We start from the raw sequence: 23,694 nt of genomic DNA, 5'->3' as shown, positions 1-23,694 counted from the left end.
GCGGCGCGTACCGCAGCGGTGGGGATGGCGGCCCCGGCGGAGAGGCCGGACCCTGGAGCGGGGTGCTCGTGGGAAGGGACGCCGCACGAGTGAAGAGGGAGCCTCCTTTTCAGAGCAGGCCGAGCCCCGCTGGACGAGGAGCGACGGTGCCGCCGCGGCAGTGCGGGGTAAGATGGACTAGGCGTCCCAGGGTCACTCTAGGTACCCGGCAGCACCGGGGCGGCCGGACCCGGCGCGCTGCCACTCCTGAGCCAGGCCCGGTGGCGCCCAGATTCTGGGAGGCTTTCGCAATTCTTAGTATAGTTGCAGGGCGCCTGGGCCAGGGAGCTGAGCTTCAAGAGACGGATAAACTTTGGGAATGATTGCTCTTCCTTCTAGGCTCCTAAAGACCTGAATTGAGAGCCTTATCTCCTTAATGGATGACCAAGGCTCGGTCCCGATGGTTTTCCTGGAGATAATATAACCTTGGATTGGAGAAAGCAAGGCGGCCCCCAAACAGCAGGAATCCTAAATCATTTTAGCAGACACCCCCTGCAAGTGGCCTACAAATGTGTATTCGTAGTGTTTGCATTGAGAGAAACAAGGTGGGTTCCCTTTTCTTGTAAGAAACTTTTTCAAGTTTACTTTTCTCCTTAAATACTTTAGTTATTAGTATCGTGAGCCGCTTCTTGGTCTGTACGCACGTGACGATGCGCACGTGTGTAAAGGATGTACGTGTTCAGAAGAGTGCACTTAGCTTCGTTCTACGATAATCCTTTAATTAAGAGACTTGTAGTGAAGGTACATTGCAGTGGCTGGGCAGTTGTTTGCTTTCTGGCCAATCTTCACACTGGTGGCTTGAATTCACCCTCCTGGTCAGCGGTCTTGGTTCCTGAATATTCGTGAAAGGGACTATATCACTCAATTTTCACTTTATCAAGATGCCTCCAAAATGTGCCGTTTAACAGCGGCTGTTATAAAACAACCAGAAAGTGAATTGTGCTCGGGCTTTCCCTTAGAATTAAAAGCTACAGTGATCTGTGCATCACCTCCCAGACTGCCCGTCTGTGGTGGCGTGAAATATATTGCAAGACAAACATGGAAAGATTAAAGGGGCGTAAGGGAGGGACTTCTCTAAATATCAGTGTGTTCAAAGTAAAAATGAGCTAACTTGGCACAAACTCCCCTGGCTCAGCAGTTTGGCCTCTGTTGAGATAAGCATCCAACCAAGGCAGTGCTCCGCCCAGTAGTGTGAGCGGTACACACACACATAAAAATAAAAAACACGGTCCTGTAGGGACAGACAGTGCAGTTTGCTGACCAGCACATGTCCGCTTTAAAAATGGCAGGAAACCAAAGTTAGCTCTTTGCCAATAAGGAAAGAATTTTAACCAATTTCCCTGAATGATACTAATATTTTAGGTTCTTGTGTTTGCTGTTCATAGTTCAATGACATATGATGGGTTTGAAACTTCCTTATGGCCACTGTCTGCTGCCTGGCTCACAAGGGAAGCTAGGACCACAGACTCCATTGCTTGAACGCATGCCTAACCGTAGGTGATCTACCTTCTCCGTTTCCCAGCCTACAGTCCACTAATAAACTCTAACGTGCGAGGACTGGAAGGTCTGGGAAGATTTTCACCTTTGCAGACAGCTTGGCCGTAGGATCTGTGCGTGAAGAAGCTTGGCTTGACTCATCTGTGTCCGTCTGTCCCCCTGGTTTGCTCTGTTGGTCCCCAGGATGAGGCAATCAGGGTGTATATGTCTAACCCGTTTTCCCCAATGCCTGCCTCATGTCTCCCAAGGTGAGGATCACACTCTTGCTATCCAGTGCTCACAGTACATATAGCTCAGTGCTACATGCAGGACACATTGAATGCTTCCCTGGAGAGAGATGTGTCCAGTGCTGTGCGTGGGGCCATAGCCGCACGTGTGCATCTATGAAGACAGTCATTTGTGGTTTCATCTTAACTGCCATTGCTACAGAATGGGGAATTTTCTCTCACGGTAGATTAGCAATCTGCAGCTGGCTTTTTAAAACTTGCCACAGCTTCGAAAGGGTGGGTAGAGGCAGAGAGTTGTTTTTATAGTTGTGGTTTTTTATACTTGTATATTTTATTCTTCATTTTTGTTTTGTTTTTTTGGGACCAAGTCTCATTTATGTAGCCGTGGCTTGCCTAGAACTCCCTATGTAGATAAGGCTGACTTCAGACTAACAGAGATCAGCCTACTTTAGCCTTCTGAGTGTTGGATTAAAGGCCTATGCCACCATTCCTGGTCCATACACGTTGTTCTTTTATGTGAAGAATTAGTGGTTTATTTAAATCATTTACTACAAACTCATGGTACTATTAAAATTGCTTATTTTTTTTTTCAGGACACCCCACTTTCTCCAAAAATTAATTCCAGTCTTATTCATGAAAATTGATTTCTTGTTAATTTAAAAATGAGTCTTTGGCTGGGCACAGTACCTCATGCCTTATAATTCCAGCACTTGGGAAGCTGAGGCAGGAGGATTGCCATGAGTCAGAGATCAGCCTAGGCTACATAATGAGTTCCCTGCCAATTTAAACGGAAAACAAACATTTTGACATACAGTTTCTGTTCATTAAAAAGTGGAAAATAACATTCTATCACTATCGAGGTATAGGGTTTGTTCACTAAGGTAGAAATATTTGCATTTGAATTGATGTTTCCCGTGATATGATGAATGCGGTCACTGGACTGTCCTTAATTCGTTTTAGAGAGTGTGTATATGTATGTGTTTGGGCTCAGGCATGTGAGTCACAGCACACTTGGAGTAAGTGGACCAGACTGGAGAGCTGGTTCTGTCCTAACTTTATGCTGAGTCCAGTGGTTAAACGTGGGTGGCCAGGCTTGTTCCACAAGCCTTTTACCTGCTCAGCCATCTCTTCGTCCCCTGGATAAAAGCTTACAGTGTAACCTGTCTGTCTTAACATGCTTGCTGAAGTGTGTAGAATACCCGGGACAGCTGCTGGAACCTGAGCAGTGTGCCCACTGCTGACCCCCTTGACAGCATGTGCAAGAGTGGCAAGTGACGTTCCTTGCTGGCACTGGCACTAGGGGACGTACAATTTAAGGCAAATCTCAGTAGCCTCGCAGAGCTGCCACTTCCTGGTCTGTAAATAAGGGGGAAGAAAACCCAGCCATTCCCGAGGCTCTTGGTGTCACAGGACTGTTTCCGTATACCAGGTACAGGGAGTACAACCCCGGATGACATCAGTCTATCTACACGGGGAAATTACCTTTTAACTGTGTACAGGGTCAGTGCTAGAAAAGCTACTCAGGCTGCCCAGCATAGGCGTTTTAGCCTGTTGAGATCTCAAGTATGTTAAAGCATCCATAATTTCTTCTTTATATAATTTATTTTTATTTTATGTGCTTTGGTGTTTTGCTTGTATGTATATCCCTGTGGGGGTGTCAGAAGCCCAGGAACTGGAGTTACAGACAGGTGTGAGCTGCCATGTAGGTGCTGGGGATTGAACCTGGGTCCTCTGGAAAAGCAGCCAGTGTGCTTAACCGCTGAGCCATCTCTCTAGCCCCCTGTAGTTTCTTTTACTGCAATATACCCTTGCCCAGACCATCCCTTGGAAAGTAGTGTTGGTAAGTCCCATTTCTCTTGGTGTTAATCCACCCTTTCATTATTCAGTTATTACACTTGGAGGAAGACGTTGAAGTGAGTCCATTAAAATTAACAAATGATGGTTAGTGAAATGTTTTGCTAAATGGCAATTCTATTGGTTCTTGTGAATCTTTCACAGAAGCCATTTTAAAGACTTGCAGTGCCATTTGGTAACCTGCAGAGGAAGCTAGAGACTTGGCCAGGGTGGAAGGGGTGGGAGCTGGATGGCAGAGGATCCGGTGTCACCATCTTCCGGTGACATCCGAGGCTTGGCCGGGTGCTAGCTTTCTGTTTCCAGGGAGACTGTTTTGTTCAAGTATCCCCCCAAAAAAGAATTTCATAAAAATGTAAATGTATTGTTAACTTGCTCTTCTTCCATACAAAGCAGTGAAGACCTTAATTTTTAAACATTTTTTTTTTTAGATTTTTTTAATGTGTGTGCATGCTTTGTGCCCTTGGAGGTTGGAAGAGGGCATCAGACGCCCTGGAACTGGAATTATGGGTGGTTATGTGCCACCGTGTGGGCGCTAGGAACCAACCCCCTCCTCAGCAGGTGCTGTTAACCACTGAGTCATTTCTCCAGCCCCAGGACCTTCATATTTAAATGAACACACATTTCTATTACTTAGAAATTAAAATTAGCTCTCATTGCAGCCCGGGGCATTGGTAGTGCCTCTACAGTCCCAGTTACTAGGGAGGTACAGGATTGCATCAGCAGAGGCGTTCAAAGCTAGACTAAACAGTATAGTAAGACCTTGTCTCAAAAAGTTAAAGGAAGGCTGGAGAGATCGTCTAGTCAAGTGCTTGCCTTGCAAGCATGAAGATTTAATACCTGGACCCCTGTGTAAAAATGGCAGGCAGGAGCTTGAAGCGGTAGCTCAGCGAGTAAAGCATCTGCTATGCAAGCATGAGGACCAGAGTTCAGTTCCCCAGCGCCCACATAAAAAGCCAGGTGTGGCAGTGAGCATGCCCATGTTCTGTCAGGGACAGAGACAGGAAGATCCCTGGGGCTTGCTCCAGGTTCAGAGAGCGACCCTGTCTCAAGGAAGTCAAGTGGAGTATAACAAAACAAGAACCGTAGCATCCTCTCTGGTTGTGTACACCAATGTGTGTCCACCCCCTCATGTAAATGTATACACTGAACACCAAAAAAAAAAGAGTGAATTAAAAAATGTCTTTCATAGCGGCACTCACTTATAACCCTAGTGGTGGGCAGAGTCAGGAGGATACCTGAGACTTGCTGGCCAGCCAGTCCAGCCTCCTTGCTGGGCACCAGTGAGAGACTCTATGTCCAAAGGAGTGACACCCAAGGCTGTCTTCCGAGACACACCACGCACACACACAATAAAATAAGATGGAAAACCGTTCTCGCTAGGCCTTTAAATTCCAGTTGGTCAGAAAAGAGATTCCAGTTGGTCAGAAAAGAGAACTGCTCCCTCTGAGAGATGATGTGTTCATGCCTTGATTCCTGTACTTGGCCGGGCATCCACTCAAGAGCATCAACTTCTCAGGTCCCCATGTTGCAGGAGGCTAAGAAGCAAGAAGAGAGCACAGATGGTGCACGCAGTTGCAGGTGCATCCTATCCATTCTCATTTCATAAGCAGTGCGCATAGATTCGAAGTATGGCCTAGGGCCAGCATCAAGCTCAGTGGTTGAGTGCTTAGCTGCTGCACACGTCACCCCGAGTATGGGCTCCACCATGGGAGAGGGGAGGCAAAGTGTATACACCATGAATTCTTCAAATATGATTTAAAGTGGAGCTTTATCCTTTGCCATTAGAATGATATTCTGACAGCACTTGGGAGTTACTAATGGAGACGTGGAGAGAGAACTGTTTATAATTTCACCACGTCGTGAATTCTGGGAGAGCATGGCTTTTCCCAGGAGTGGCAGCACTTAGGAGGCCAGAGAGCTGACACAGGTTCAAAGCCTTCATGGGCTACATTAATGGGCTGAAAAGATGGCTCAGTGTTTAAGAGCTTGTACTGTTTCTGCAGAGGCCCAGCGTTCAGTTCCCAGCACCTGTGTCAGACACAGCGCCCTCTAATTCCTGTTCCAGGGGATTTGAAGCCCTCTTCTGGCGCCCACACAGCTGCACTCACACACATATACACACATAGGCACGTGTGCATAATTTTTAAAAAGCAGTATAAGTTTGATAAATAACATGCGTTTTTCACTTAAAATAAGGGCTAGAAACCACTGGAACTAATAACAAACACATTTACACAAAAATAAAGGATGCCCTTTGGTAAACATGCTACAGTAATACTGGTAAATGCTAAATTGGCATCTACTCACTAATTCTTTTTAAGGGTGCCAAAGTTGGTTCTAAAGAAAGAAAACCAGAAAAAAACTTCTGAGAGATTAGCATCTTTAAATATGAACCTTAGTAAAGTGCCATTGAGTTTAGTTTTTATTGTTGTTGATGTTGGTTACTTTTTGTTTATTTGTTTCTTTGGTTGGTTGGTTGGTTGGTTGGTTGGTTGGTTGGTTGGTTGGTTTTTTTGAGACAGGTTCTCACTATGTAGCTTTGGCTGTCCTGGCTATGTAAACTAGGCTAGGCTTAAACTCACAGACGTCCACCTACCTATCTTCCGAGTGCTAGGATTAAAGGCATGCTCCACCATGGCTAGCTACCATTGAATTTAGAAATCATAAGATAATGTTACAAATAATTAATTACTAAATTTAAAATGTATAGGAAGTGGAAATTTTTCTGAAAGACAAAATTAATTTAAGAAATTGCAAATTTGCTGAGCATTGATGGCACACGCCTTTAATTCCAGCACTCTGGAGACAGAGGCAAGTGGATCTCTGTGAGTTCCAGCCTGGTCTACAAAGAGAATTCCAGGATAGCCAGAACTGTTAAACAGAGAAACCCTGTCGAAGGAAGGAAGGAAGGAGGGAGGGAGGGAGGGAGGGAGGGAGGGAGGGAGGAAGGGAAGAAGGGAGGAAGGGAGGAAGGGAGAAAGGGAGGGAGGGAGGGAAAGACAGACCAACCTACACATGGCAAGAGCTATTAACAGAATGGCATCTGCTCAGATCTTACTGAAACCTCCTTCAAGAAAAGACATTAGTCCCACAGTTCTGTAAGAGACTTTCTTGCATGAGATAATTCAGAGAATTTAGCCTCTCGGGTTTACAAATTTATATTCCAAAATATAATGATGGTATAAACATTGATCCATCTGAAATATGAATTAATAAATCTAAAATAAAATGATAGAATATAGTGTTCTTGAATATTAAATGCAAGTCATGTGAATACACCTTTGCAGTGATCACCAGCTAACATTCAAATATATTCAGAAAGAAAATGCTGAATTAAGGCCAGTACTCAGTGATGGTGTAGAAAACAAAGGGCAGGCTGGAGTCTGTGGCCAGCCAAGACTAGAAGCTTCTTTGGCCTGTTGAAAACGAACACATCATGAAATTAAAGACAGGTGTGTGCCGGCTGTGGTAGCGCACACCTGTGCTCCCAGCACTTAGAACATAAATGTAGGAGCTAGCCTCAACTACATAGTGAGTTTGAGATCAGCCTGAACTACATAAGACCATGTCTTAAAAAATTATGAAAAAAATCAAAACGCTAATCACTCATTAGAAGCATTTGTGTTGAAGTCAGAAACAAGAGCAGATGTCACCATGCTACCTTGTCTACTTGATAACAACAACAACACAAAAGAAGTAACAGGAAGCTGGATATTGTGGTTCACAGCTGTGGGTCCAGCACTCAGAAGCACAGGGCTGGAGAGACGACTCAGCCATTCAGAGTACTGGCTGCTCTTCCCAGAGACCCAGGTTCAATTCCCAGTACCCATATGACAGCTTACAACTACCTTGTAACTCCAGTCCCGGAGAGCCAACACTCTTTTCTGGCCTCCATGGGCACTAGACATGCATGTATGTAGTTCACAGACATACATGAGGTTAAAACATTCATAAAGATAGATGGATGGATGGATAGATAGATAGATAGATAGATAGATAGATAGATAGATAGATAGATAGATAAAAGGGAAAAAGATCAAAGCAGGAGAATCACAAGTTCCAAGTGAATCTGATCTAAGAGGTAAACATGGTATCAAACACAGCAGGAAGAATTAGGAAAGAGAATCATCTGTTTTTAATAGTAGAGTGGTGGCCTTGTGGCAAACCGTAAGTGATCTCCAGATAGCTCTGTTCAGGAATTCCTAACAGACCATTGGATACAAGATTAGTATGGAACAAGAACAGCCAGGCTGGGTGTAAAAGTGCTTGCCAGGCACACAGCCCTGGGCTGCATCCGCATACCAACAGTGTATGGCCCCAGGTACTAATGATACACAATCAGGAAAATGTAAAACTACTTAGGACCCCCCCCCCCCAATGTAGAACACTTCTCAAGCACCTAGAAATAAACTCAACAATAAAGTAAGTGCAAGCCCTTCTGAGTGGAGATCTGAAGCACAGAGGTGGATTGTCAGAGAACTACTGTGTTAGCAGAGAATGGCTGTGCTTACCATGGAGGAAGGGTGTGGCGAGGAACTGAATTCAGTTCAAATTAATGTGTTTCCTTTTGAAACCATAGTTAGGATTTTTGTGGAACTGACATGTTGTGTTCAAATTTTATATTGAAGAAATAAAAGGCCAAAGATAGTTAGGACAAACTTGGAGAACAAGGCTGAGAGTCCTGTGCCGGATATCAGGTGTAGTCATCCCTGGGTATCCACTAAGGATGGGTTCCAGGGCCCACGCACCCTCACTGAAGTCCATGATGCTCAAGTCCAATCTGTGAGATGCACCATGTTGCCTACACACACATCTTCTCATGAGTCTCAACTGTCTGGATGACTTCTAGTACCCAGCGACAATGCGACATACATAGTCACCATAATGTGTTATTTGGGAAATCATGAGGAAGATGCCTCTCTGTTATAGTTTATAAACTATTTCTTATCTCAGAGTCTGGAAGGCCACTATACTGTCCCAAGAATGAAAGTTTGCAATGGGTAGATAAGGGATATAAGAAGTTAGTGGTAAGGTCTTTCCATTTTCCCTGACTAAAGAGTTCACTCTATCAGCCCATTGATCACTGGATCACATTTGTGACAAGTCCAGCCCACCAGGTTTGGAGTATGTCCCAAATCAGAAGCAGCAAAAATTATTTCCTGAGCATCCCCTCCATCTTTCAAACCCAGGCAGACATTACTAATTGAGCATATAACTCTGTGTCTTATAACCCTTAAAAGTCCACTCAGTGGTATTCCAGGCCATCACATACAAAATTGATTTTCATAACCCAGCCCCAGAGTATATTACCTCTAACAAACAAAACCAGTTAAGATATTATTGTAAGCCGGGTGGTGGTGGTGCACACCTTTAATCCCAGCACTCGGGAGGCAGAAGCAGGCGGATCTCTGGGAGTTCGAGGCCAGCCTGGTCTACAAGAGCTAGTTCTGGGACGGGCACCAAAGCTACAGAGAAACCCTGTCTCGAAACCCGCCACCCACCCAAAAAAAAAAAGATATTATTGTAAAAGGTTATAAAGAATGCTACACATTCAATCTTTTGGCTCTGATACCATTCTAGAGTTTTAGTAAATTTTGCATTTCCTAAGGCTCGGTGGTTAGGAAGAACACTGTTGCTCTTGCAAAGGACCTGGATTCAACTCCCAGCACTCACATGGTGGCTCACAGCCATCTGTAACTCCAGTCCCAGGGGATCTGACACCCTCTTCTGATCTTGAAGGGCACCAGGCACACTCTTGATGTGCGTGCATGCGTACAAAACACTCAGACATTCAAGGTCAGCCTGGTCTACAAGAGCTAGTTCCAGGATAGCTAGGACTGCCACACAGGGAAACCCTGTCTCGAAAACAAACAAGCAAACAAACAAACAAAAAAAAGATAAATCTTTTTAAATATTTTAAGACTTGCGGTCAGCTGCTGTCCCCTGCAGACATCAGTGTGCTCCAGGCTCAGATGCCTGCTGGCCACTTCCTTCTTCTGCCCTGCATGATCTCCACGTACTCTGAGATTTTCATTTATTTATTCTGGTTTTAGACAGGCTCTCCCCATGTATCCCAGGGTGGTCTAGAACTTTTCATCTCCATTAGTCTCTAGGGTGCTGGGGTGACATGAGATACTACCACACCCAGCTCCAGAGATTTAAATACCTTCTGCTTGGTGACAACTCCCAGATGGGACCTCGAGCTTGGACACTTGCCCACCTCAGGCCTTTCAAGCTTCATGTGTCCCAAATAGAACCCACGATTGCCATGGTCTCCCCTGCTCGTCCCTCTGCCGATGGCCTACCTTGGGAAAGAACACACTGGTTCCTCTAGTTGGAGTCATGAGCTCCATTCTCCTCCCCGGCCCGACAGGTCCTCAGCATGTCTCATGAGCATGGTCAGGTGGGCTCAGCTATCCCACCACCTATCCCGTAGGGAGTGGCCTCTGTAGATGGCATCAGGGGTCCTCATTGGATGCTCCCCTCTAGGGCATCCAGGACACACAGAGAGAGGGAGTTCCAGGGGTTTCTGGACAAATTGCATCACTCTGTTTAACCCCTCAAAGCTGTTTGTGTTCTCACCAATGAGAACCAAGTACCTGTCCCTCCTGCTGCAGACTGGCTCCTACTGGCTTGCTGTGCCCTCTTCTTCATACCTGGCGGGATACCCCACACGACCTTCTGGGGTGTTCTACCCTGCAACTGAGGCCCTCTGTTTGGTTTTCACAACCATGTCCTTGTCTTATATGTCTTGCCCTCTGTTATAGGGACCCCTGTGCCCACCTTCTGTTTCTGGCCATTTGACTTGTGTTACGGGGACAGGCCAAGCTGCAGGTTGTTGTGGCTGCAGCCTCTGGCTATGAGAAGGAGGTGGGACCTCGCTTCCTCCCTGTGCCTTCTCTGCAGACTTATCTTCTTGGGAACCAAGGCCTGCCCTGAGACGACCCCCTTTGACCTCACTGACAGGAGTCTTGTCAACACTTCAGGGAAGGCTTCCTCTCACACTTGCTGTCTCTACTGCTGTTGAGGAAGGAGACTCCTGGTGTCCTCATCCTCCTGTTCCTATTGACTTTACCCTCTGACGCCTTACGTCCCTGACTCCCATGGCTTGGAAACACCTCCAGTGGGGCCCAGACCCTGCCTGTGACTGAGCTGACTCCTCCTTTAATTATGTGTTTATTAAGCAAGTACTCTTTCCCCCATGTCCCACTTATCCCCGCCTACCGCCTTTTAACCCCTTGATTAGACTCTGTTCCTACCTTCCTGAGAGACTGGTCATTTGAGGACTAAGGGTAGGCTCCTCCTGATGAGATCAAAGGATCTTTGCTTCGTCCATGTTGAGCACTCTGAAAAATGTCGACACATCGCTCTTCAAAGACCTCTGCTGACCCTCAGCACTTTGCTGGCTTCTGCATCAGCAGAAGTGATGTTCCTCAGTCCCTCTCAGGTCCCTGTGCTACCTGCTAGCCCTGTTTTGACGTTAGACACTGCAGGAGATGCCTAGCCACTTTTAAGCTTCTATTCCGGAGGCTGAGGCAGGAAAGTTATGAGTTTGAGGTCAGTTTGAGCTACAGGTAAGGCTTTTTTTTTTTTTGAACTTTTTAGCAATCCTTTGTGGATTTCACATCATGCATCTCGGTCCCACGCAGCTCCCTGTCCCCTCAGTTCTGCCCTCTGCCTTTGCAACACCTCTTAAAACAAAATTTAATAGTAAAACCAAAACCAAAACAAAGAAAAAACCGCATTGTGGAAGCTGTCATGTGGCTCAGTTATTCATGGTTCACCCTTTATTTTATTTTATTTTTATTTTATTTTATTTTTGGTTTTTCGAGACAGGGTTTCTCTGTGGTTTTGGAGCCTGTCCTGGAACTAGCTTTTCTAGACCAGGCTGGTCTCGAACTCACAGAGATCCGCCTGCCTCTGCCTCCCGAGTGCTGGGATTAAAGCCGTGTGCCACCACCGCCCGGCTCACCCTTTATTTTAGTCCATCTGTCTTGTAGTGTTCATTGCAGTGAGTCATTGGTCTGGTGCGAGGCCTCTGGCTTCTGCTACTAGGTCAATACTAGGCCCTCACTGGGACTCCTCATGGATATCCCATTGTTGCCTTGTGTCATGGAGATCCCACAGCTCTGCATCTGCAGGCCCTGCCCTTCACATGCCCCAGACGATGAGGTAGATGCTGGGGTTGGCTAACTCAAAGCCCTGATTCTGGGCCTGGGTGGCAGCTGGGTTGGTCAGCCTGGCAGCTTTTCCTCATCGTCACCACCTGGGCCAGCTCTCCAGCACTGCTCCAGCAGCTCACCCAGTGCAGCAGGCAGCAAGGAGCCAAGCACGTCCTCTTGCTCCCGTGCCCCTGACAGAGTAAGGCCTTTAAAAAGAGAAGAAAAGAAACAGAAAAGAGAGAGGGTGAGAAGAAAAAGAGGGCAGAAGTTTGTGAAGTAACTTTCCTACAAGACTGACGGAATGCTGACAAGAACCAAAGTACAAAGGAATGAGAATTCCTCAGAGCACAGAGTCTAAGAACTTAAAATCCAAAGGCAGTGACGTCTCTGGAGTCCCTCATCTGGTCTACAGGACACTGGGGTCCTCAGGACCCAGCCTTCCTGGCCTTCATCTCTAGTCCATGTTAGAACCCCCTCTGTCACCCTGAGTCACTCAGCTTCTCTTATTTATGGCCGCCGTCACAGAGCCAAAGCCTTCCAGGCTCTCTTCGGCATCCCAGCCAAAACCACTTTTCTCTTCAGAGGTTGTGTGATCTCCCAGGCCGGTCTTTGAGGTTCATCCTCAGTGCATTTCCTGGCTTGACTCAGGCTCACATCCTCAGAGCATGGTCCCTTTCGGTTCCTTTCTTGTCTGTCTTGTCCTTTTGTGGAAGCCCTCTCTGCAACCTAGCCCATTTGGCCTGTCTGGTTGCCTCACTGAGTCCTTGCCTGCCCTCTTTTGAACACCACTTCTCTCAGAACAGCCCGGTGTCTCCTTCAGTTCTTTGGGGTACTCCTCCTTTGTACCCCACTCTGCGCTAACATCTGCAGTGACCAAAGTGGGTCCACAGTCTACCTCTCATATTAAAACAGCTGTGAGAGTTCCTGCTTTCTGTCCTCAGATCATTCCAGATCATACTCTTCCGCCTCTGTGGCTCAGCTTTCTTCTCTCCAGAGGCTATACTCCAAACCCTGGAGTTAGAGTTTCCGTTGCTGTGATGAAACCATGACCAAAATCAACTTGGTGAGGAAAGAGTTAGGACAGCACCTCACACAAGGCAGGAACCTGGAGGTAGCAGATGACGCAGAGACCACGGAGGGGTGCTGTTTACTGGCTTGTTTCCCACGGCTTGCTCAGCCTGCATTATTATAGAACCCAGGACCACCTGCCTGGGGATGGCACCACCCACAGGGGGCTGGGCCCTCCCCATCAATCACTAATTAAGGAAATCCCCCCCCCCCCCCCCCCCCGTCTTGCCTACAGCCTAATCTTACAGAAGCATTGTTTCAGTTGGGGTTCCCTCCTCTCAGATGACTCTAGTTTGGGTCAAGCCGCCATAAAACTAGCCAGGACACAAACAAAACAATCATATTCGTAAAATAAAAGTTTAAAAATATATCTTTCTTCTTCCATTTCCTTTTTTCTTTTGTTTTTCTTTCTCTTTTTTTTTTTTTCCTTCTCTGCTTTGTGTTTGAACTCCAGATCCCCTTCCCAGTGTCCTGGATGCTGGGGTTACAGGCCATGCAGGTGTGTGCCACCTTACCTCACACAAACAGATTTTAAAAGATGTCTTAAACTGTGACCACATCTGACAAACTTGGGTTCACGGTGAGCAGTCGGTCCCTGCTTTAGTAAACAGCCACCGTTTGATCTGACAGGGAAACCCACACATCCTAGAGGCCTCAGTGAAAACTACCTAACTGTCTGAGAGAAACAGAGCGGCCAAGCAACAGGAAAGCAGCAAGAAGACTTGGAAACCTAAGGCGTGTTTGGTACTCAATGTGTAAGGATAAGGGTCGCGGTTGTTTGCAGCACACAATAGCAGTATAGTAAACAATTCAGGTTCCTCGGGCTAGCCTCAGACTCACTAAGTAGCCCAGGTTGGCATTCAACTCCTGGTCTTCCTGCCTCCACTTCTCAGATACTGAAATTTCATGCCTGCACTACCATGCCTGGCCTTCACTTTTTTTCAATTAAGATTTACTGAATAGATCAGGTGCCAATTCGTAGAGATAAATGCCACATCCAGGCAATTTGTAGCCCGGTTCCACCCATGCCCGCCTGTGCAGGAGCCCATGCTGACAACGGCCACAGGTTGGTTTTGTCATAGTGTGACTAAAGTGAGCACGTCATCACCAGGTGATGCAATCCTATAGGCCCCTGTCGCTTTGGCGTCTGTCAGTCACCACAAGGTGACTGCGTGTGACAACACTGGGTTAATAGTATCCTGTCTTTAAACTGTAAGCGCCTCCCAGAGTGAAGCAGTTCCCATTGTGAAGAGAATAAACTTGGGACGCCTTCGATATCACTCTGCCACAGTCCACGATCTCTGAGGCACACAACTCACAGTGTGGGTCTTGAGCAGTGTGTGGTGCTGACGTCAGCTGAGCTACAGAGAGGAAGATCACATCGACACAAAGGAACCAGAAAAGGCTGGAATGCCACAGTTCCCTCCAGGGGCCTGCCTGGGTTTATCTGAAGACCATCCCGCAAGTTCCCTCATGCAGTCCCACCACCTCCCAGCACAACCTGGGGATGGGACAAGCCCCGTGAACACCTAGCATCCTCTTCCCAGCAGGATCCCTTTGTCCCAATGGACCTCATCCTGCTGCAGGCCACCCTGCGGCCCCAGCTCTGTTGTCAATCAGTATGCCCCACCCATCCCTGCCGAGTCTCCTGTCTAACTGATGTTAGGGGTAGAGCTAAAAAAAATGGTATGAGTGGAGCTGGAAAACTGGCTCAGCAGTTAGGAGCACTGGTTCCTCTTCCAGAGGACCTGAGTTCAATTCCCAGCACCCGATTGGCAGCTCATAACCATCTATAACTCCAGTTCCAGGGAACCTGACACCCTCATGCAGACAAAACAGGCAGAAACACCAATGCTCATAACATAAAAATAATTACTTTTAAATGATATGAATAAGATGTTTCCAGAACCCCTTTGTGCCTTCTGGAGCCACCTGAGGAAATGGTGAAGGAGATTGAGGCCACTTCTGCTCGAGAGGCATCTGCTTGGCTCTACCCTGCATCCAGACAATCAGGCTTCCAAACATTTAGTCAGCCCTCTGGCTCAGTTTCTCATCACACATGCATTTTGTCGAACAAAACCAAACCCCCACCAAGGAGTGCAGCATAGCGGTCCAGCAGGAGGTGTAGGGGATTGGAGGAACTGGGAAATTGCTCTCCCCTAGTACTGTCCCCCTGGGAGACTGGCACAGGGACCCCAGGACCTGTCTTGACCTTATTCATCATCCACCCCTCTCGGGACTGGTAGTGAGCCCCTGTGACCTCAGCTCCCTATAGCGGCGGTGCAGAGGACACAGTTTGTCTGCTTATCACAGATCCAGGAGGGGCCCACAGAGGGGACAGCTGGTTTGTTCTAAAACTAGAACTTGAGGAAATGAGAGACATGACCACAGGTTGTTTGCTTGTTTGTGCATCTTGGTGTCTTAAGACGGGGTCTCACTCTGGTCCTGGCTAGCCTGGACCTTACAGTGTAACCGAGGCTGACCTCAAACTCATGGCAATCCTCCAATTACAGGGACGAGCCACTCTGCCCAGGTTGGTTTGTTTTTGGGTTTTGTTTTTATACATGTGTGAGCATGTGTACACATGCGTGCGTGTTGATTTGTATACAGTTGAGCTTTCTCGTGTACATACGGTTGCACATGGTGGTGCGTGTATGTGGCCCAAGATGATCTGTGGCATGTGGAGCCAAAGGTAACTTCGGTGTCATCCTTAGGAATGCTGTCTACTTCTGTTGATGTAGGGTTTTTCATTAGCTTGCTACTCACCAGGTAGGCTTGACTAGCGAACCCCAGGCATCCTCCTGTCTGCGCCTCCCCAGGGCTGGGATTATAAGCATGAGTACTATTACACCTGCCATTTCCATGGGCTCTGGGGATTGAACTCAGGTCCTGGTGTTTGCAAGGCGAGCCCTTTACCAGCTGAGCCAGAGCTTTCACCCCAGATCTTCTTTGTTTTGTGAGACCAAGTCTCACCGTAGAGCCCAGACTGGCCTCAATCTACTGAGCACTGGGACTGGACTGCTGGCCTATGCCAGCACATTTGACAATGGCTGTGGGTAATAAATGTGACCTGTTGTTAAGGAAAATTCACAAGTATCTAAAAAAGAATCAGAAAGATCACCCCATTATCAGAACTGTAACTCTCTTAGTATCGGGCCTTCCCTTCTCAGCACGGACGAGTGTGTGCCCGGAGCAGCAGTATCAGACGTCATATTGTGTGAGGCTTTTGTCATCTACCATTGCATCATCAGTGCTTCTGTGTCACTAATATACTTAAAATTGTATTTAATTAATATTAATATGCATTTCAGTAGTTCGGGATCATGTGAAATTTTTTTTAGTAATTATGAATGAACCATATTTTTCATTTATGCCTAGCCTTACTCTATTAGGAATTGATGATAATATATCAGATAGGATTGATTTTTTTTGTCTACAAATAAGAAAAAAGATGCAACTCGAACCAATAGTGGATTTTCCTCTGATTATAAATACCCTGGAGGCGGTTGGCAGGGTTGATTGACCAGCCTCACAGTGTGAAAGCAGATTGACTCTTCTTCAGGCTCACTGATTCATGCTTACAAGGTGGCTGCCCAGCTCCAGGCTTCTCATAGGTGCTCATCTTGGGAGGAGGGGAGCCATCAGCATGTGGAACATTCTTTTCTTAGGAAGATGGCCTTGGTTAGAGTGACACTCAGCAGTTAAGAACACGCACTGTTCTTGGCAGGGTCCAAGTCCAGTTCTCAGAGCTGTCATTGGGTCAGTGGCTCACCACAGCCTATAGCTATACCTCCAGGGGATCCGCACACACCTTCTTCTGAACTCTCTGGGCACCCATACATACCCATGCAGCACACACATATATACATAATTAAAAATAAAATAATTGTTTTTTTTTAAAAGAAAACCAAAACCTTCTAAGAAATTCCCAGAATTCTTCTTCTTCACATGCAGATTTTAGTCCCCTCTGGCTGACTGGGAGGGCAGAGAACAAGGCTCTCCCTTCCCGGCCCTGTCAGAGTAGACGCCGGGTTGACCAGATCACCGTGTCAGCTGCAGCAACCACCAGTTCCTTCCATTCGTCTATGTGCCATTTAGTAGCCTCCCATAAGCATCATATAGCTTAAGCACGATTAATAAAAGCTCAGAGACAGACAGAAATTGTGGTTCAACCTAAAGGTCAGAAAAGCAAAGCAGCCAGCCGCTGGCTCTTACCTCTACCTCAGTCTGAAATGGTGATCCTGTCTTCAGGAATCTCAGAATGAGACTGTCTGAGAGCTGTCTCCTCCCATTTTATATTCCCCTCTAGTGCTGGGATTAAAGGCGTGCACCACTACTGCCCAGTTTCTATGGCAAACTAGTGTGTCTACTGGGATTAAAGGTGTGTGTCGTCACTGCCTGGTCTGTAAACTGGCCAGTGTGACTTACTTCTCTGGTACTCAGGCGAGCTTTATTTATGAAAATACAAATGAAATGCCACTACATTTCCCCTTTTTGTCTATAATAAAAAAGAAAAGAAGGCTATAACTAATATAAGAAAAACTATATAAAAAGAAATTATATATTAAAACAACCCCTAAAAAATAAAAAGGAAAAACTATATACAATAAGTACAATAATTATATACAGTATATACAGACAATAAATACATCAATAATGTCTAGTCCATTTGCATTTGACAAATTCAGAGAAAATTATTCCATATCTAGCTCAGTTGGTAGAGCATTTCAACTCTTAATCTTGGGGGTCACAGTTTTAAGCCTCAATTTGGGTGCCATTATGTAAATGGAAGACTGAACTCTCATTTCGCAGCCACCCAGATCCAAATAATTACACAGAAACTGTATTAATTACAACACTAACTAGCTCTTACATCTTAATCCATTTCTATTAGTTTATGTATTGCCACTGTGGCATTACCTCATTTTCTACATACCTTGTTTCCTTGGCAGCTGGCTGGCATCTCTTTGGCTGTGCCTACTCTCTCTTTATGTGTGTGTGTGTGTGTGTGTGTATGTTTGTATATGTGTGTATGTGTATGTATGTATGTATGTTTGTATATGTGTGTGTGTGTATGTATATGTGTATGTATGTTTGTATGTGTGTATATGTGTGTGTGTGTTTGTATATGTGTGTGTGTGTGTATGTATGTTTGTATATGTGTGTGTGTGTATGTTTGTATATGTGTGTATGTTTGTATATGTGTGTATGTTTGTATATGTGTGTATGTGTATGTATGTATGTATGTATGTTTGTATATGTGTGTGTATGTGTGTGTGTGTGTGTTAGGATTTCCTTCCTGACTGTACTCTGCTAAGCCATTGGCTGAAACACTTTTATTCATGAACCTGTAAAGCAGCACATACACACACACGGAAGGACATGTCACAGCATTCATCCCGAGGATCTCTGAGGACTTCACTTGCAGCCGTAGGCACCGGGCCACCGTGTGTCGCTCACACATTACTGAATTCCTTCCCGTCAGTAGTCACCGCTACACACAGAGTGCTTGAGAACTGGCCTCCCTGTACGACTTGGTGAGCTGTGGCCACTGCCAGCGCATGGGCAGGACACTCGTGGCCTATCGCTCTTCTTAGCAGTTGCACAAGAACATGGCTCGTCTGGAGAGGACTCGGCCAGCGGGAGTGACAGGCGATGCAGCAGCTCCCCACCACACTCTGATTTCCCAGTAAAAGATAGTTACTGGGCTATTCATGTTCCTCAACAGGTGCATATGCTGGGCATCTGGGGTGGAGCAGTGCCTTACTATGAGGTCAGCTCATACACATGGGGCCATTTGGCCTCCCGAGCCTGCAGGGAAATGCCAACAGCAGTATCCAGTCTATTCCAAGCAGAAAAAGTCTCTTCCTTTCCTCTGTGCCATCAACCTTGTGTGAGGAGACCCCAGGCCTGTGGTTCCAGTGTATCTTATCAAAGTTTGTTAACAAACAGAAGGTGCTTCTGGGATATGAGCGTCTGAAAGAAACATTAAACCCGTGCACTGGCCTCTCCTTAGCTGTCTGACTCTAGAAGTGTTTTCCCCAGTTCTACCATAGATGTACTGCTCCAGCCTCAGGAGGGGGCCCACTGGGGACAGAGTCTCTCGTAGTCTAGTGGTCCTGACACTGGAAGTCGTGGTACCCTAGGACAGCAAAGAAAGGTTTGGGCCTGTGTAGGAGGTCTACAGGCTGGGCCCTTGAGAAACCACACATAGAGGCCAGTCTGGGTTGCAGGGGTTATGAGAATTCAATGTGCCTTGGCCTGTGGCCAGGGCCCGGTGGAGAGCCCCACCACATGCAGCCATGGCTCTGTCTGTGCAGTGCTGCCTGCATGCTTACTTGTGTGTCACAGTCTCAGTGACGAGCATTGGCATGAGTTCAGCTCTGTGGGACCCACCTTCTTCTCCCTGCTATAGTCATGGTGGAGAACGAGGATCTTCGAGTGCCTGTGTGTGTGCGTGTGTGGTCCTATGAGCAGCAGCAACACAGGAGAAACCCTTCTATCTCTGGCCCCTGTGCCGCTCACCGAGGGCCCACGTTTTCCTCCCTCATCCCTGTGTACGCACATGAGACCGTTTCTGCTTTGCTTTTCTCATTGCTGCAACAAATGACAGACAGAAGCAACTCAAGGGCAGAATGCTTTATTTGGGCTCCTAAGTCAAGGGTATAATTAACAGACCACCTAAAATCATCATGGCAACAAAGTCCTGGCTTCTACTACAGCTCCCTTCCTCCTTTTCATCCAGCCCAGGAAACCAGCCCACACAGTGGGGCTGCCTACAGTTAGAGTGGGTCTTCTCAGCTCGGTTAACCTAGTCTGGAAACTCCCTCACTAACATGCCTAGAGCGTCATCCCCATGGTGCTTCTGAAACTCCTCGAGCGGACAAGATTAACCATCGTGGTAGCCCTTCAGGGACCAGGCTCCCACCCACAGACCTTGCTGAGAGTGTGCCCTGCGGGAATGATGCCCACGGACAGGGCACCACCAGATGCCTTCATGAGCCCTCTCTGGGCTTTCCACACCCCACCTGAAATCCAAAGCCCCTGGGCCTCTTCCGCTTGTGTTTAGCTAGTCCTGTAATACCCACACTGCAGCTGTGTGTATGATTCCCTAACACCCTGCACAGCGCCATGAATGATTAGCTGCTGCAGGTCTTACTGTTGGACTGGAGCTGTGGTCCTAACGAGGAATCCATGGACAGCCAACTCTAGGTACTTCTTGAGCACCTAGCAGCGCTCTGGTCCCAGTGAGCTCTGCCTATGGCTGTCCTATCCAATGTTGCCCAAGTATCCAGTCTGGGCTTCTTTGGGGACCACAGAGATTTCATCCATGATAAGTGGGGTGGTTTTAGGTGGTCTGTTAATTGTCGAAATGGTGAGAAAATTGATCCTTTCTCAGTTGTTTCTTCTGCATGGTGGTCCTTGAAGGTCTCGGTTCGATACTAGCAGTGATCCCCGACTCCCAGATGACTGACCCAACAAGAGACGTTTTTTAACCTTGTTGGTTTTTCTCTGTTAAACCATGCTGTGTAACTGCGAGAGTTTGGATGGTTGCCCTGGAAACCTCAGTTTGGCAAGTGTTCTCTAAAGCCATGAGCACAGAAAGGCAGAGGTCAGGAGTTGAGCCACGCCCCATCCCAGCTCTGTGCAGAGGCATTCTGGAGAGAAGGGGACACAAAGTTAGAGGCAGGGGACTCATTTCTCTTTCCTTCTGTCCCAGCTTCCTCACCCCTACAATAGGGATCAGGAGGATGGTTCAGTCACTTAGGCCAGCAGTGACTACTGTGAGGGCTGTGGAGTAGCAGCCGTGATTGGCGCTCAGTGTCCGTGGGGATCGGCTCCAGGACCCCCACAGATTCCCAAATCCTCTGATGTTTACGTCCCTCCTATAAAATGGCAAAATATTTGCATAGAACCTGTCACATTCCTCTGCATGCTCTGCGTCATCTCCGGATTATTTAAGACGCCTAATGCAATGTAAAGACTATGGAAATTGCCGTCATACTGTATTGTTTAGGGGATAACGACAACAAAATGCAAATACAGAACAGTTGCAACCACCGAATACTTTTAAACTATTTTACTTATTACTATTATTGTGTGCATATGTGGATGATGTGTATGAGTGCAGGTGCAATGTGTCGTGGCCAGTGTGGAAGGGTCAGAAGACAACTTTCAGGAGTAGGTTCTTCTAAGTGAATTCCCAGTATCTAACTCGGGTTATTAGCATGGTTTTTTACCACTGAGCAATAATAATAATAACAACAACAAAAATAATACCAGGTTTTGCTGTGTAGCTCAGGCTCCCTGGTTCCAGCATTACAGGCATGTGACCCCACCCTAGGCCTCCATTTGCTTCGGATCTGAGGTTGGAAGGACCCAAAGCTACCGAGGGCTGACAGCACAGAGCCCCATACTGCAGCGCCGCCCTGCTCTCCCCAGTAGTAACAGCCATGTTCCCCTTGCAGGTTAACTGTCGGGAGCGATGGGCGACTGGAGCTTCTTGGGGCGGCTGCTGGAGAATGCGCAGGAGCACTCCACAGTCATTGGCAAGGTGTGGCTGACTGTGCTGTTCATCTTCCGCATCCTGGTGCTGGGGGCGGCGGCCGAGGAGGTGTGGGGCGACGAGCAGTCGGACTTCACTTGCAACACGCAACAACCGGGGTGCGAGAACGTCTGCTACGACCGCGCTTTCCCCATCTCGCACATCCGCTTCTGGGCGCTGCAGATCATCTTTGTGTCCACGCCCACCCTCATCTACCTGGGCCACGTGCTGCACATCGTGCGCATGGAGGAGAAGAAGAGAGAGCGGGAGGAAGAGATGCTGAGGAAAGACAACCCCCAGCACGGCCGTGGCCGCGAGCCGATGCGTACAGTGAGTCCGCGGGACCCGCCACTGCGAGATGACCGTGGCAAGGTGCGCATCGCTGGCGCGCTGCTGCGGACCTATGTCTTCAACATCATCTTCAAGACGCTCTTCGAAGTGGGCTTCATCGCGGGCCAGTACTTTCTCTATGGCTTCCAGCTGCAGCCACTTTACCGCTGTGACCGCTGGCCCTGCCCCAACACGGTAGACTGCTTTATCTCTAGGCCCACAGAGAAGACCATCTTCGTCATCTTCATGCTGGCTGTGGCCTGTGCGTCACTGGTGCTCAACATGCTGGAGATTTACCACCTGGGCTGGAAGAAGCTCAAGCAGGGGGTTACCAACCACTTCAGCCCCAATGCCTCAGAAGCCAGACACAAGTCCTTGGACCCCCTACCTCACACCTCCAGCTCTGGCCCTCCCAGCGCCTCCATTGGGTTCCCACCTTTCTACACACACCCTGCCTGTCCCCCGGTGCAGGCCACGGCCACGGGGTTTCCTGAGGCCCCACCACCACCAGCAGACTTCACAGTGGTAACCCTGAACGATGCGCAAGGCAGAGGCCACTCTGTCAAGCACTGCAATGGCCTCCATCTAATCACAGAGCAGAACTGGGCCAACGGAGTGGCGGAGCAGCAGACCTCCCCTAGCAAGGCCTCTTCGGTAGCATCCAGCCCCGAGGGCCGTAAGGCAATCACCGACAGCAGTGGCAGCAGCCTGGAAGAGAGTGCCTTGGTGGTGACGCCAGAGGAGGGAGAGCAGGCCTTGGCCACCACAGTGGAGATGCACTCCCCGCCCTTGGTCCTCCTGGATCCAGGAAGGTCCAGCAAGGCCAGCAGTGGACGGGCCAGACCTGGTGACTTGGCCATCTAGCCATCGTTTCCCCAGACAGCTTGATAGGCCTTTCCTTTCCCCCTTAGAAACCCAAAACCAAAATGCCTTTCAAATCACCAGGTAGAAAGAGAGAGAGCCTGTCAGCGCTGGCATCCCCAGAAACACTGAACCAACCCGGTCAGGTGTCTGATTTAATGCTTGCTGTTCTTGTCGCTGTGGGGTATGGTGGGGATCACACCAGCGCTCTGAGATTGAGAGGGGGCGGGGTTGTTGGCTTTTCAAGATGCTCCCAGCAGCGGTTGCTCCTGGACTCCTCCACTGGCAGTTACTATTCTGCAGCAATAAAGCAACAGGTGTTTGCAGTCCTTCAACGGGAGACAATTGGGGTTCCATTCCTAAGCTCTCCACACAGCCCTGAGGCACAGAGACACTTAGCTCTATCTCTGTGTCATACTTTTAACTTAGAGTTGAATTTCATTTGGGATATTTGCCAAACTGTACTAAAAAAAGACTTAGAGGGACTCTATCTAGTGTCACTTGAGTTTCTGGAATCGCATATGAAGTCCAGGCTGTCTAACTACAGGCTGCTGCCCTCTAGAGAGGGGTTCTATGGGACAGGGCCACAGACATCACTGGTAGAGGCAGGTGGAGATGCAGAGACGCTGGAGAGCCCTTCAGCAGAAGAGGAAAATGACGACAGTGTGGCAGGTATGCCGTAGGTATTATTTATTCTTTGATGACATTTTGTGCTTAGCCTGAATGGTAAAAAAAAAAAAGTGTATAATTGCACCCTCTCACACACACACACACATTTTATCTTCCATTAAAAACCATAGCACTGTTAAAATGACTACTGACCAGGAAGCTGTTTCGTTAGCTGAGATCTTGGACTTTCCTTTGAAACACATTCACCTCCCTTGCCAGCCGACTAATCACGGGGAGGGTGTCTAGACCATACCCTGATCACTGTGAGCATGTACGCTAGGTCAAACTTGGGGGATTTGCGTGCATCTTAACGTTTCTGGATGGGAGGTTCACTACTATAACCAGGAAAAAGTATGTATACAGATGAATCACAGATGACCTACACTTAAAAGAAAAATACAAAATAAAACACTTCAAGTTCCCTAACCATTCATTTATTTAT

At 47.6% G+C, this 23,694-nt stretch overlaps 1 protein-coding gene across 1 annotated transcript; it reads left to right on the top strand.

Moving 5' to 3' along the window:
- Gja3 (gap junction protein alpha 3) lies at positions 1–23,694 on the top strand. Its single transcript, XM_075949179.1, has 2 exons — positions 1–167; positions 21,316–23,694. Exon 2 carries the CDS (start codon positions 21,333–21,335, stop codon positions 22,584–22,586), a length of 1,254 nt encoding a protein of 417 aa, XP_075805294.1. The 5' UTR covers positions 1–167; positions 21,316–21,332; the 3' UTR covers positions 22,587–23,694.

Source organism: Microtus pennsylvanicus, chromosome 15, assembly GCF_037038515.1.
Source record: "Microtus pennsylvanicus isolate mMicPen1 chromosome 15, mMicPen1.hap1, whole genome shotgun sequence".
In the NCBI taxonomy this organism is placed as follows: Eukaryota; Metazoa; Chordata; class Mammalia; order Rodentia; family Cricetidae; genus Microtus; species Microtus pennsylvanicus.
This window is presented reverse-complemented; position numbering and strand designations above follow the sequence as displayed.

Bases quoted from the DNA above. Each gene is read 5' to 3' on its own strand.
- Gja3 (XM_075949179.1), top strand. From the start codon at position 21,333: ATGGGCGACTGGAGCTTCTTGGGGCGGCTGCTGGAGAATGCGCAGGAG.